Source organism: Gymnoscopelus braueri, assembly GCF_963280865.1.
Source record: "Gymnoscopelus braueri genome assembly, chromosome: 19".
Lineage (NCBI taxonomy): Eukaryota > Metazoa > Chordata > Actinopteri > Myctophiformes > Myctophidae > Gymnoscopelus > Gymnoscopelus braueri.
In genome coordinates, this window is record NC_137621.1 from 17,431,188 (window position 1) to 17,446,968 (window position 15,781).

The 15,781-nt window shown below is 41.2% G+C and overlaps 1 protein-coding gene across 1 annotated transcript in view; it reads left to right on the top strand.

Annotated features, from left to right (window-relative positions):
* Window positions 1-15,781, top strand: part of LOC308074687 (regulator of G-protein signaling 6-like) — a gene marked incomplete at both ends in the record, with an annotated part of 93,016 nt that overhangs the window by 72,819 nt on the left and 4,416 nt on the right. Inside the window, 8 exons of the mRNA XM_080414193.1 lie at window positions 2,142-2,193; window positions 4,144-4,208; window positions 6,821-6,897; window positions 9,151-9,232; window positions 10,135-10,209; window positions 10,380-10,478; window positions 11,331-11,503; window positions 15,041-15,166. Coding sequence (XP_080270319.1) covers window positions 2,142-2,193; window positions 4,144-4,208; window positions 6,821-6,897; window positions 9,151-9,232; window positions 10,135-10,209; window positions 10,380-10,478; window positions 11,331-11,503; window positions 15,041-15,166 — 749 coding nt within the window. The remainder of the gene's footprint in view (window positions 1-2,141; window positions 2,194-4,143; window positions 4,209-6,820; window positions 6,898-9,150; window positions 9,233-10,134; window positions 10,210-10,379; window positions 10,479-11,330; window positions 11,504-15,040; window positions 15,167-15,781) is intronic.

Below are 15,781 nucleotides of genomic sequence, written 5' to 3' on the forward strand. Positions count from 1 at the left end.
ATGGATAAACATTTGCATGTTATTGATTACGATGAGGTGTTTAGAGGTTAGGTTTAGGGGATTGGGGTTATGCCTGATTTACACTTATCTGTTCGTTGGTCTCGCCCCCCGAAAATAGCCGATCTACAAGCTCACAACGCATCACAGCGTGGAGCTCGTAGATCCGCAAATTTCGGCTTTAGGGTTGGCATTAAAACTGATAAAATTGGCATTCATAAAAATCACCGTCGTCCAACGTTGAGTAAGTACAGTAATACAGACAGTAAACCGTGTGTGTGTGTGTGTGTGTGTGTGTGTGTGTGTAGGGGGGGTAGCAACATGTGTGTCACCCTTCGCATTGAGTAGCGGCTAAAAATATTCTCTCTGATGTTGTCATGATGCAACAAGGGCCCGCGTCACACGCACCAATAAAGAGAGACCCGCCGCGTGGCACATTTTGAAATATATGTATCCTTGTGTTCGTCACCGAATGTACCGCGATTCATCGGTGCCTGGGGATTTTTCTTCTTCCTCCCCGTGCGTAATGCCACGGTGCTATAAATAGGCCGCCACACTGGTGGTGGAACACACCGTGATGTTATGACAAATGTCCCTCCGTTGCTCTGCGAGGAATTAGCTTATTTACGTGCGCGGCCGCGAAAGCGTTTCATCTTTTGATCCTCTCCCCCGAGTTGAAATGAAGATTAAAGAGAGGAGGCGTGAGCGCCACGCGTTAACCTTGCTATTCATTTCTAGCTTGTACTTAATCACAGCACATTCATAAGTGTCAGGCTTTTGTTTCTGGGGTTAATTATCATTTGAGTTAACATTGGAAATGAACTGCACTGTATATGGCCGAGCATTACCCTCGTTCTAATTCTGCCCCTTTCGCCATTAAGAATGCATGATGGATCTGACAGATCCATTATTAATGGGCCAGGGAATGAACTTTGAATCAGTAATATCAGCTGCAATAGATGATGAAATATGGATAGAGAGAATATAGCTACTGTACGGCGGTCCGTCCCCTAGGTGCTGGTTGTGGAGCGTAAGGAAGCTATTGATTATTATCTGACAAGTGCAGCCTCTTTTGACCTCCGGTATAGCGCTGAAGATGACCACAGGGGGAGCTTTAGGTACTTGCAGGAGTGATTACAGCACGTGTACTGTACTTGCTGTAGTACTACTGGCATGTGTATTTTGTCCCGGCGCAGTTGTGAAAAATAGAACGTGCCAATGGTGGAAGAAGTATTCTGATTTTCTTTGCTTGAGGATATTAGTAGCAGAGTGCATGTTCAGACCCTCCTCTGACTGATGACCAAAAGCCTAATGTCTCCAGAGATGTAGTGGAGTAAAAGTATAAAGCGTCAGAATAATGGGCATACTTAAAGTAAAAGTACCTCAAAATTGTACTTTAAGTGCAATACTTGAGTAAATCGAGGCTGTTGGGGCAGAAACCTCCTATCTCCATATTCTTTTTTTTTTTTCAACAATATGTTTATTGATTTTTTCCTTTTTCCACAAAATATTTCATATAATATTTTCATTACATACATAACAGAAAGCAAAATGGACAAGTACAGTTAAACATTACAAGACAATCACTAAAAAACTAAATAACACACAATGGCATCAGCACTACTCCTCTCCAGATTCTTCCATTAAATGTGACAGATTATTGTTTTCCATGTACTGTATAAAACAACCCCACACCTCCTGAAACATCTCTTGTTTGTCCCTAATGACATACGTGATTTTCTCCAGAGGTAGACATAAAGACAGTTCCCTGAACCACTGTGCAATGCTTGGTTTGTCCGGCCTCTTCCAGGTCAATGCTATTACTCTTTTAGCTTGTAAAAGACAAATATCTATAAATATTCTCTCATTGCGCTTTATTCTGTGTCCAACTGGACTATCTCCATATTCTAACTTTTCCCCCCCCCCCCCCGTAAATCAACGCCATACTTGATCATCCTACAGCGTCACACAGAAGTATCAAAGGTAGCAGATCCACAAGCTCGAAACGTGCCGCGAAACGACACGTTTCAAGTTTGTAGATCTACTACTATCTACCGACAGAGACGAAATGTTCTTAGTTACTTTCCACCACTGGGAACGTGTGGGGGCTTCATTTGCGTTTGTTTTTGCTCTTCTCTCGACAGTCTCCATACTTCTGGCCTTCAAACTGTTGGGAGCCAGAAAACACCGACTATGGTGAGTCAGATTATGGACCCGCTGGCAGTTGGGGTTTGCTTTTCCCTCTCTCTCTTTCTCTCTGTCCAAGCCATTCAAATCTCATAGCAAAGAAAATAACAAGCTAATAACAAGTGATTATATCTTGCATTCAGACTTTTCAGTAATCTTTAAAAAATATTTTTGGCCGAATCTTCTTACTGAATTGGCAGATCATGTAGATGCTTTCATGAATTTTCACTCGTTAAATGATCATATGACTTGTCAAACGAAATAATCATGAAACAAGAGGAATAATCTTAATCAGTAAAAAAGGCAATTTGTTTCAAGTCAGTGTCTAAACAATTACATGACATACAGTATTGTCATGTAATTCTTTGCAGTATAAAGGGCGTTACACACCGGGGGGGGGGAATATATTTTTTCAAACTGTTGTTTGTGTCACAAGTACAATCACTCGGAGTGTAAATATTACACGACAATAAAGCCATGTCATTGTTATTCACAACAAGGTCGTCAGTCTTTATGAATGAGACATCAACTATATGAATAGATTTGATGCATTCTCACATTATTTGACATGCCGCCACTGTGTAAAGGTCTTTACTGGGCAGGTGACAGTTTCCTCATCGCTCCACAGTGGAGGCTATAGATCTGTTATTGACACCTGCAGGCCCAGGAGGCCATTCCTCCTGGATCTGTGAGCGTTTGGCCCATATGGATCTCCCACTGAGGAGAATCCTGGCAGGCTGACAAGACTAGCTGACCAGTAAAGCAGTGGTTCTCAAACTTTTTCGTACCAAGGACCCCCAAATTGATATATATATTTGGCCGCAGACCCCCATCTGAAAATGTTTTGTGCCAGGGACCCCCAGAAGAGAAGAGCTTACTGTATGTTAAAAGAAATTCTAAATTATTCAAAAATGTTCAAACATTTTAGATATATATTTTTTTAAATCTAAAAAATAGCAGATATACAAGCTCGCGGCGCAGCACGAAGTGACGCATGGTGAGCTTGTGCATCTGCTATTTTTGAATAGCCAATGTATAAAATATGGTTAAAGTGGTTCAAATGATTGTGACGCTATATTAACAAATTTAGCTGGGGACCCCCTGGTACCCCACCCCCCAATGACCCCTGGGGGTCTCCGGACCCCACTTTGAGAACCAATGCAGTAAAGGACCAGGCCATGACAGCAGCCTACTGCTAGAAAGTCTCCGGGCCCTCGTGTTTGTGTAGTCTCATTATGTAAACTAGAGCGGCCTGCTCGGGGACCACATGAGTCGGGAACTATGCAAGTTCAGCCAAATCGTGAAGCCGACGGGTCGGGTTGGCCAATCAGGGAAGCCGATGCACACACCACCCCAAACACACAGAGATTCGGTGCGTCATCTGGGACACACACGCCAAGTTTGAAGTCAATCAGTCGGGCAGTGCCCGAGTTATGCGGGACAGACGAACATGTGCATGCTCGCACACACACACACACACACACACACACACACACACACACACACACACACACACACACACACACACACACACACACACACACACACACACAGGTTTTGTGAATTTATAGACAGACGACAAAGCATGTCCACATTTCCTCATCTAACTGACTGTATAATTATGTGTTCATTGACATCGCTCCACACAGTTAAGCCTAATTCATACATCGTTGCGTCGCAGTTGTATGAAGAAGTGCACATTGTTGTCCAATGACAAAAGAATACCATTCTGAACGTGCCAAAAGAGGTGACCTCCTTTCCTTTAGCTTGCCTAGTAAAAGTCAAAATGACAAAGACGTCTGGCTTTGTAACTCTGTGACTGCAGCCACTTGCTTTTTCTCAGTCTTTCTCTCTGTCCCAATCTCTCTCTCTCTATCTCTTTCTGTTTGCCTGTCTGTCTGTCTGTCTGTCTCTCCGTCTGTCTGTCTCTCCGTCTCTCCGTCTCTTTGCTTCCTTCAGCCATTTACCTGTGCAAGCGCACAATGCAAAACAAGGCCAGGCTGGAGCTAGCTGATTATGAAGCGGTAAGTACTGCATCTTTCAGCGTGAAGTTTCCAGGTCAGTGGCATCACACTGCACAGGCTACAGCGTGATCATATTGACTTCTATAGCTTTTCACGGCGTGTCTGTGTAAGACAGGCAAGATGTCTACAAATGGGTCTGTCTGTCTGTCTGTTTGTTTGTTTGTCCGGGGTAAATCTCGCAAACCATCAGCACCAAATTTCGTGCACGCTTCAAGTAGGCCAAGGAAGTATTCATTAATTAAGTATTATTAATTGACGGTTTATTGTTGCAAATCGAAATTAAAATGTCTATCTATTCTTAGGATAACAAAGCACAGAATTACATTACAAGCATTTCTGACTTTCATACATGATTTCATGGCTTCAGAGATTTTCAAGGAATGTGTTGTAACAGTGTGTAACACATTCCTTGAATCTCTGTCTTACCTTCATGTGTTCATGTGTCTTCATGTGAGACATTTTAAATTTAAGTTTAAACCATATAATGTCTCTACATGATTGATGATCTGTCATGACAATTGTGGCAATTTTGTCCGTCATCAAATCTTTCTCCCAGTCCTTACTTAAAAATCCTCAGTGTTCATTGAACCCCTGGAGTTAACTTTACACAATGGAACCAAATGGACCCATAAGGTTCCATTTGTACCCTCTGGCAGTGGTGGAAAGTAACCAAGTACATTTACTCAAACACTGTACTTTTTTTAGAGAGTATTTACTGGAGTATTTATTTCCAATTTTCAGTACTTTTACTTCTACTCCACTACATCTCAGAGGCAAATATTATACTTTTACTCCACTACAATTATTTGAAGACTTAAGTTACTATAGTTACTTTGTCGATTTTGATTATTGTTACATAACATTCATTACCCACTTCAGCCCGGTATACAGTAGCCTGGTAAAGCCCCTCCCTCCGGAAAATCTCATTTCCATTTGATTTCAGGAAATCAAATGGAATCTGCTATAAAAAATAAAAAAAAACATGTTATACATATGAAAACTTGTGAAATGGGACTTTGTGCATAATGAGTACTTTTACTTTTGTACTTCAAGTCCATTTTGATACCAATACCTTTGTACTTTTACTCAATTAAACTTTGAACAGAGTATTTCTACATTGCAGTATTGATACTTTTACTTAAGTAAAAAATGTGAGTACTTTTTCCACCACTGCCCTCTGGGGATTACATTAACTCTTTGGACACTGCGTGTGGCAGTGGTGTGCACTCCGCCACTGTGGGACTGCTGTCCACTAGCGTCCTAGTGTTTCATATTCAGGTCATGTCGTGCCCCCAGGCGTCATCCCCCTCTCCATTACATGCCTGCTAGTTGCTGTTCACTTGTATAATGAGGTCAGGTAATGTTTGGCAGATGTTTGTGATCGCGAGACGTGTTGTTTACGCCTTGCATATCCAAATGCAATGCAATCGTTTGCAACACCCGCGTCCCTAGAAGGGCTTTTTGTGGGACAATAAGAGATTAAAAAACAGTGAGGAGAAGGTGAGCTGGTTTGTTGCTGGATTAACCAAGATTTGGTAAAGTCTTAAAAAGTGGTGATTTTGCAGCACATTTCAAGTTATCAGCAAGTCCAGTGAGTTCCAGGATTTTGATCCTTTCACAAGAAGCTGTCTTGAGCAAAAATAGTTTTTCTTTCTTGCAGAATTACACTTAACAGTTTCCACTTGAAGCTGCTCTGATGCAGTGGTTCTCAAAGTGGGGTCCAGGGACCCCCAGGGGTCCTTGATTGGGTTCCAGGGTGGTCCCCAGATAATATGCCACCAAAATAAGTTTGACCACTTTAACCATATATGCGTCTTTGAAAATAGCCTATCTATAAGCTCACAACGTAGATCTGCTATTTTTCAAAGAATCTTGAATTTTTTAACAATTTTAACGACTTGTATGGGGGGACCCTGGCATAGAATATTTTCGTGGCCAATACACATTAATTTGGGGCTCCATGACATGAAAACGTTTGAGAACCACTGCTGTGTATAGATGCTGCTCTGGTGGATCTGCAGTCCGCTGCAGCTGTGTAGTTAATTGAGGTATATTTCCATAAAGGCAGAGTCCATTTAAACATTTAAACACAAGCTTTTGCGAAAAGCAATAAAGTGTTATATATACATCATATAAATTTAGTATACAGTTTTAAAGTGCACTTTATGGAAAATTGTGGAGGTTCATAAACCTCAAATTGACCCATTTTGCCTCAACAATACCCATTATAGGCTATGTGCGCGCGTGCGTGTGTGCGTGCGTGCGTGCGTGCGTGCGTGCGTGCGTGCGTGTGTGCGTGCGTGCGTCAGGGTGATAATACATACTCATTTGAGACAGGGTGTTGAACTCTGCCTCTAATCTCTCCTCTGTATGCTATTAATGTATGGCAGAAGTGTCATAATGATAATCTATATCTATTTAAAAAAATAACACTACTTAACTCCACACACACACACAGGGTTAAGTGACTTTGTGAGGTGTCATTTCATCTCGGCATGGGGGATGCGCTGGGCTTTGCTCTCAATAAATGGTATGTGTAATCACCTTGAGGCCTTTGAATTCAAATCATGTTCCCTTCATCCATGACGCCGACGTCTGATTGGTTCCTACAGGAGAACCTCGCCCGTTTGCAGAGAGCCTTCGCCAGGAAGTGGGAGTTCATCTTCATGCAGGCTGAAGCTCAAGTCAAGTGAGTGTGTTCATATATTCAGTATACGATACACTGCTGGTTCTCTAAGTGGGGTCCGGGGGGGTCCAGACCTATATACATACTTTGGCAATTTGAAAATAGCCAATCTACAAGCTCAATGCATCGCTTTGTGACGCGTTGTGAGCTTGTAGATCTGCTGTTTTCAAAGGATTTGTATGCATTTTATACATTTGAAACCTTGTGAAACGGGACCTTCTGAATATTGAGTGATTTTACTTTTGGTACTTTAAGTTCATTTGACGCCATTATTTTTGTACTTTTACTCACTTTTACTTACTTTCTACATTGCAGTATTGATACTTTTACTTAAGTAAAAACAAAAAGAGGCTTTTTCCACCAGTGGTTGTGAGTTAAAGATTTTGATAAGTAGTGGGGCGTCCAGTGCCCTATTTTCTCATTAGGCCCAGAATTACTAATGGCTCCACTGAGCTGGCATAGCATCTTAACATGCTGATGTCTCGTACTGCCCCAGGTCACTGCTGGTTGAGGGAGCAAGAGATTGAAATGAGATTCATACTCAAATTAGTCTAGTGCATATGTATAATTTATATTCATTTGCCCAGCGCATAGTGCACACATTCATGCATACATACATACACTAAGTTAGTGTATGCATGAATGTGTGCACTAACCTTCCTTGATATGCATGAAAGGAAATGTCAAATTCATAAGGGAGGCGGAATGTTTTTTAAATGTGTGTCTTTTTAAATGTGTGTCTTTTGAGCATTGCTGTACCTACAGTAATGCATTCCTTCAGCGCCCTGCTTTAACTGCAGTAAAATAAAGCAGATATTCCTTGATGTAAACATCTCTGAAGCATGCAAGGGTCTCCTCGTCCAACTGTATTTTATTGTCTCCACCAGGTGGTGAGCATGTGTAAGCGCAGCTCAAGTCAAGTCGATTTTATTTGTTGAGTTTGATTGATTGATTGAGTACTTTATTTAGGGGTTTGCGCATGAAAGTACAGTTTAAATACAAGGTCAACTAAATAGGATTAAAAAGCCCATGAAAGCCTAATGGCTTGTTTCAAATGGGGTCCTTTTGTACTCAATTCATAGTGGCATTAAATGACAGACAGAAATACACTACTATGCAGAACATCATATAAACAGTTTAGAATTGAAAAATAAGAAAAACAAAAATATGTACAGCAAAAAGTTCAAAGCACAGAGTACATAATTTTTAAACAACCATGGTTGACCAAAAACCTGCACAGCATACACATACAAAATATGAAATACATCAGGCAAGAATCCAAGTTTCACAGCATACAGTACAAATATAAAAGTACAAAAACATCAAAAACATGGTAGTTTAAAAACAGCTTTAAAGTGTCCAACGATTTCTTCACGGATGCATGAAATATTTTAAAAAGGCCAAGAAGAACAAGTCCAAAGAAGGTACAGACCTAACGGGTAAAGATGTAGGCTGTGACACAGGCTTGGAGGAACAACCGAAAATGCATGGTTGCATTTTGGCTTCAGCCGGATTTGTGAGATCGTTAGAATTATACAGTATTACTTAATCTGCCATGTTTATGAATATTCACTTCATGGTAGGGTAGGTAACATATTTTCAAAAACCTAAACCAGAGCTGAGCTGTAGCTTGTAGATCTACTAATTTTGCTACTTTTTTTTTCACCTGGTGTTTTCATCAGGATGGCCGTACAATTATTTTATCACTTTGGCAGATCTAATGACTGCACCTTTCAACAACAGAACATGATAAACATCTATGTTACAGTATAAGCACTCAAAACAAGTGTTATTATTTTAATTGTGTTGAAAACCCCCGGGACAATTTGGTAGTGCATGTTGTGTTTTAAAGATACGTTTGTCGGGACTCTGGGACACCTAGCTTGAAAACGGGGACAATTGGGGGCCAAACCGGGACCGTATACTTCACGGTCACACGCCTGTCCACTCACTGTGCATAAGTGGAGGGAGAGCATTAAGTCCTGCTGCATCATGACTGTTGAACTAGGTCAAGCAAGCGCCCCAATGGTAAATGTCAGTTATGTAAGGACTCCTACTGGCGGCAGAAATGACAGGCATTGCTTTGGTGAAGCAAAGGAGACAGGTTACGACCCCCCATTCTTCTTGAGATGTTTGCTCTCTGGTCTGACGTCTGTCATTGGGAATGGCATGTATGCACATAGCAGCGTGTGTGTGTGTTTGTGTGTGCGTGCGAGTGTGAGCCCCGAATTCTGACCTATAGTCATCTCTCCACAGGATCGACCGAAAGAAAGACAAGGCCGAGAGGAAGATCTTGGATTCTCAAGAGAGAGCATTCTGGGATGTCCACCGGCCTGTGGTGAGCTGGGATTCAAGCCAGGTTTAAAAGGAAGAGAGAGGGAGAGAGAGAGAGAGAGAATCAAACAGAAACAACAGAGAGGCAGAGAAATGCAATTAGAGAGGTAAAGGACAAATAGAAGAGAAGTAGGTGGCACAGATTAATAATTTGGTAGGGTGGAACTAAAAGCATGCAAAAAGCTCTGGATGTTTCAGCGGAGAGGCCTATTAGGTTGACAGTAGTACAGTGGTAGAATCAGATTCTGTGGAATTGTTGAATGGAAAAAAACGTCTCTGCTCTGGTTCTGTTTGTAGGATAACGGTGGTTGGTGGCAGAGGTGTAAAGTAACTAAGTACATGTACTCATGTACTGTACTTATAAGTTAACTGTACTTAACAATTTTGAAGTATTTACCATTTTCAATACTTTTACTTTTACTCCACTACATCTCAGAGGAAAATACTGTACTTTTTACTCCACTACAATTATATGAAAGCTTAAATTACTATTTACTTTGTTAATTTTGGATTATTATTGCAAAACACACATTAACCACTTCATCCCTATATATATTTCGGCGACTTACAAGGTTTGGGGGTCAAGCTCACAATGTGTCGCGATGCAACGCATTGTGAGCTTGTAGATCGGCTATTTTCAAATGATTTTTTTAATACATTTTGAACTTGTGAAATGGGACATTTACTTTTGGTACTTTAAGTATATTTTGAATACACTCAAGTACATTTTTAATACAGGACTTTTACTTGTAAAAGAGTATTTCCACATTGCGGTATTGATACTTGTACTTAAGTAAATAAATTGAGTACTTTTTCCACCACTGAACGGTGGTGAAGCGCTGTTATCTGACTTAATTTTGAAACGCTCTCTCTCTCTCTCTCTCTCTCTCTCTCTCTCCCTCACAGCCAGGCTGTGTCAATACCACAGAGATGGACATTCGCAAGTGCCGGAGAGAGAGGAATCCTCACAGAGTAAAAAAGGTAATAGTTAGATCATTATTTTTCTTATTTATATACAGTATAGATCATTTTTCCTTGACATGAAAAAGTTTGAGAACCACTGAGGTTAAAGAAAGTACCAGTGATATCTAACAACAACAACAACAACACCCCCATTGAAGTTGAGTGTCTCGCTGGCTTGTCCCCTGCAGTCAGTGTATGGAACGCCAGACGACAGCCAGAGCCCGAGCCCGGTCCACATCCCCTCCCAACCGGCCCGGAAGGCCACCAGAGAGGACGTTCAGAAGGAGGTACTGTATAACGCAAACTGACGGTTCTTTCTAACCAGTGCGGTCATCCATTATAGAAACATCCTGCAGACGCTCGCTGATAATAATAAAGCCACTATAGCCGCCCCGGCGCTTCTTCCCAACCTTTTCTGGATCAGGGCCCTGCACTTAACGAGACAAGCGTTTCGAGACGGCCCTCAACACGGCAGACGGCAGCGCTGCCGTGTTAAGTGGTCCACATATGGGTCACGTTAAGTGGTCACATGGGTGGGCCGCGTGCATCTTCAGAGCATGTTCATTTATTTTTTTGTTTTTTAAGATTTTTTTTTCTTTATTGATAGCATACTGTTAGTAGACTGACATGAAATGGGGAGTGACACGCAAGCAAAGGTCGTTGGTATCGGGATTCGAACCCATAAGATACGCAGCCTAGGTGGCCGAACCGCTACGCCTGCCGTCCGGGCCGAGCATGTTTATTTTAATGATCAATCATTCGATATTGTGTTCCGGCTCGGAACAATAGAACTAAGTAGTATACTTTAAGTTCCTATTTATCTGTATCACAAAGAAAACGTATTTTTTTAAACAAAAAATACCATGACTCTGTCGGGTGGAAACCTCATTATGTCCAAAACTGTCACTTTTCAGGATTCAAATAAAACAATTGCAAAAGTAGCAGATGTACAAGCTCAAGTTTCTGCCCCGAGAGCAAAGTTATATTGCCAATAAAATCTTAGTGTTTTGCCAATAATGCATTATCCTAACTGCCCACAGGTTGGGAATCGCTGTATTAGCCACTCACTCACTCATGTGTCTGTCTGTCTGTCTGTCTGTCTGTCTGTCTGTCTGTCTGTCTGTCTCTCTCTCCATCAGATCTCCTTCTTGAACATGCAGCTGGACAGACACTGCATGAAGGTGTCCAAAGTGGCTGACAGTCTGATGAGCTACACGGAGCAGTTCATGGAGTATGACCCCTTTGTGGCGCCCACGGAGCCCTCCAACCCCTGGCTCACTGATGACACCTCCTTCTGGGACCTGGAGGCAGGGTGAGACCCTCCGCTGGTTGTGTGTGTGTGTGTGTGTGTGTGTGTGTGTGTGTGTGTGTGTGTGTGTGTGTGTGTGTGGGGGGGGGGGTTGAGTGTCTTGCTGAGGGCTGATGACCAGTGCTATACAGTCATTTGAAGTGAGGAGGCCTCAGGTGGTTCTCAAACATTTTCATGTCAAAGGACCCCTAATCTCCCAAGACAGATTCAGAGCTATGCAGCTGAATCTGTCGGGAGCTCCTGTTACAACGTGTATAGTTAGGAATGTTCAGAATGAAACATCCTTATGTTGTCCTCATTCTATTGGGAGGTCCCTCCAGAGTCAAATTCAAAGGAAAAACAGCAGAGGGTGCTGTTTTTAACCTTTTTTTTTACTATAGGTTCCCAGATTGAAGGACCCACAAACTGATGGCTGCAATCCCTCCAAAATAACGATTCAAGATTTTTCCAAAATATTAAAAACAAATAGCCACTTGATGTTTATTTATTAAACAGTTTATTCGTAGAAAATGAGAATTGCAAATGTGTCATCATCAATACCTTTGAAATGTATACTGTACATTTAAACACAATTCAAAAGTTACAGTATGTAGCCTATACATCTGTCATTTTGGGGTCCTTGACATGAAAAGATTTGAGCACCACTGATACAGCAACAATATTTATTTTCATTTTTTTGTAGAATCGGCCTCAGGTCTTAATGGGTTAAAAGAAAAGGCTTAAAAGGCTCTCCTTCCTCTGAAGAGGAGTGACTGTTTACAGAAAGGGTCTCTGGCTTAACTTGAAGCAACTGGCAACCCGGCTTTGGCTTTCGTGGGTTATACAGCCTGCAAATGCAGTCGAATTTACATCCTAGGTTCTGGGGTAAAAGGATTTGTTTGGATTTAGTTGCTGTCTGCCCGATGGAGGCAGCGGAACGAGCTGGTTTGATCACATTCTCACGGCATCCATCTTGCTCCCACAAACCTGAGTATGCTGAATGCGTCCTCGTCATCATCATCCCCCTCTTCTTCTTCTTCTTCTTCTTCTTCTTCTTCCTCTTCCTCCACCTCCTCACTCTCATCTCCAGTGGTGGAAAGTAGCTAAGTACATGTACTCAAGTACTGTACTTAAGAACAATGTTGAGGTATTTTTTTTACTTTAATGGAGTACCAATTTTCAACAATTTTACTTCTGCCCCACTACATCTCAAAGGCAAATATTGGACTTTTATCTCCACTATAATTATTTGAAAACTTTAGCTACTACTTACTTTGTAGATTTGGATTATTATTACAAAACCACTTCAGACCTATTGGCAATTTGAAAATAGCCGATCTACAAGCTCACAACGTGTTGCTTTGCGACGCGTTGTAAGTTTGTAGATCTGCTATTTTCAAAGGATGTTTTATACATTTGAAAACTTGGGAAAATGGGACCCTCTGCATAATGAGTACTTTTACTTTTGGTCGGACCCTCTGCATAATGAGTACTTTTACTTTTGGTGTATATTTTGATGCTAATACTTTTGTACTTTTACTCAAGCAAATGGTTAAAACCGAACTTGTACTTTCTACAATATTTTTACAATAGGGTATTGATACTTTTACTTAAGTAAAACATTTGAGTATTTCTTCCACCATTGCTCATCGTCAGACACAGTTTTTGCCGTGGTCTGCCTTTTCCTTCCCCGCCTCGTCGTCTGAGTGGGGACTCTTCATCGACCTCCTCCCACTCATCTTCAATAATACAGTCAGAGTCTGGAGAACCCTCTCCTTCAGCATGACAGGCACCCTCGTACCGTCCTCGTACCGTCCACCTGCCAGGTGGACGGTCTTCTCTGTGTGTCAGCAATGCACTCCCCCCCCCCCGCCAGCATGTCTTTGGCCAGTGTTGATTTCGTCGACTAAAACTAGGACGAAAAATGTTCGTCGACTCCATTTTTTTACTGACAAAATCTAAATAAAAACAAGCTATCATGACTAAAACTATGACTTAATATTGACAATTTCGACAACAAATAAAAACTAGACTAAAATGTTAGTGAGGGACGAGTGGAGAAGAGATCCAGTTGAACTAAAAGACAAGTCATTTTATGTTTGGTTGCGCTCGGCGCTCTGAAAATAGCAGCGTTGTGAGCTTGTAGATCGGCTATTTTCAGCATGCAGACAAGTGTAAAATCAGGCATTACGACGCCATCAAGGCACCGCCAAAATACAAAATCTAACTGTTGAAAATACTAAATCAACTGTTGATTTAGTCGTCTATTATCTTGGAATATTTAGTCGACCAAAACTAGACAAAATCTAAAACATTTCAGATGACTAAAATATGACTAAAACTAAATGGAATTTTATTCAAAAGACAATTTGCTGTCAAAAATCAACACTGGTTCTTTGCCTCACATGAGAAACATGAGAGGACCACACTGGTGCGTGTACCGATCACTTATCAGATCAAACTCTACAGATTATTTGGTTGAACTCTAGCGTGTACAAACAAAGCATTTCTAGTAGGTTGGCCTCCATTCTAGGAGGCCAACCTTTGGAGCACCATGCAGTGGATCCTTACCACTCTAATGCATGAGCCAGCTTGTCCTCGTGTAGTCTCATAGAAATATGAGAATATGCATTATATATTTAAAAACATATATCGTATATAGGGCTTTCACCAACTACCACTAGTCGACCTTGTTGGTACTAGTTGAATAATTGAAACAATAAATAAATGCCATAGTAATGGCCCATTACTATTATTATTATCCTCCTGCCTTTATTTTTCATCAAAAGGGGTCAAAAGTATGCCCAATAATAGCCTATTATTGGGCAATAACCCCCTTTTGAGGATCCTTGGAGACGCTGCTGTGCTGCTGTGCCAGAAGCGCTTCCCTTAAAACGGCATAAAAATAAAGGCAGGAGGATAATAATAATAGTAATGGCATTAAAACAATGGCAAAAAAATAATTAGATTTTTATTTTATTTTATTATTTTTATTTAAGTCGACTAGTCGACTACCACTGGGTCAAATTAATCGACCAGTAAAAATCTCTAGTCGTGAATCGTATATATTATTTTAATACAACCATCCAACCAAAAACTAGGCATATTGAAGTTATTAAAAAACATGGTTGTGCTTTGTCCTACCTCAGATAATGATCTGAAATAATAGGGGTCGGTGAATTATTCCAGTGGTAATCAATCATATTTGAACTGGGGACCCCCCACCCTGACAAGCACTTGTTATTGTAGGAGTTGAGGCTTTACATTTAGTTTGACTCGGTTACACAGATAAATATTGTGAAAATAGCTGATCTGAGCTTGTAGATCAGCTATTTTCACAATGTTTGCCTCTTTCTTAAATTATTTGACAATTTGGCCAATTTTGACCAGTTTTTCTACTGTCGTTTGTGGATTACTTTTGACGCAGCTTGGTCCCCCCCCCCCCCAAAATATAATAATAGAAAGTTATGTGGGGACCCGCAGGGTGAGAACCACTGAAATATTCTATTGTATTCTAATATATTCTATGGTATTGTATTCCATGCTGTTTCCTCCTAGCAGCCGAGACCCCAGCCAGCAGCGAGTGAAGAAGTGGGGCTTCTCTCTGGAGGAAGCTCTGAAGGACCCAGCAGGACGTGACCAGTTCCTCAAGTTCCTGGAGTCGGAGTTCAGCTCAGAGAACCTGCAGTGAGTCTGAGCCTCACACAGAGCTACCTGACATACTAGGCCCTTTTAGGGGAATAATACTATTTGTTGTTTCATGCAGACAATTAGGCGTGCAACAGTTAATCGATTACATCTAAACCAATCGATTATAAAAAATAATATCGATAATCTAATGAATGTATTTATTAATAATCGTTCCCTATGTCATTATAGGTGAAATGTAAAAGGAAAATGTGCCTTGTTTTTTTCAACCGGTCCCCACGTACGTTTGAAGTGATGCCAGGCTACCGTTGTACGGCAAACTTTAAAATAACGCTTAAAGATGGGGTTTCTCGATTATTCGACTAATTTAAAAAGTAATCGAATGAATAATCACTGAGAAAATAACCGATGCAGCCCTACAGACAATCCCACCTCGCAACATCGTGAGGATTGTGATCCAGTTAATGGGAGGATTAAACCTTTTCGTGCCAAGCAAGGACCCCCAAATTGATATATATTTGGCCACAGGCCCCTAGCCTGGTAAACCCTCCCTCCGGAAATCTCATTTCCAATGGAAATGAGATTTGCGGAGGGAGGGTTTACCAGGCTAACAGGCCCCCAGAAGAGAAGAAAAATCTAAATTATTCAATTTTT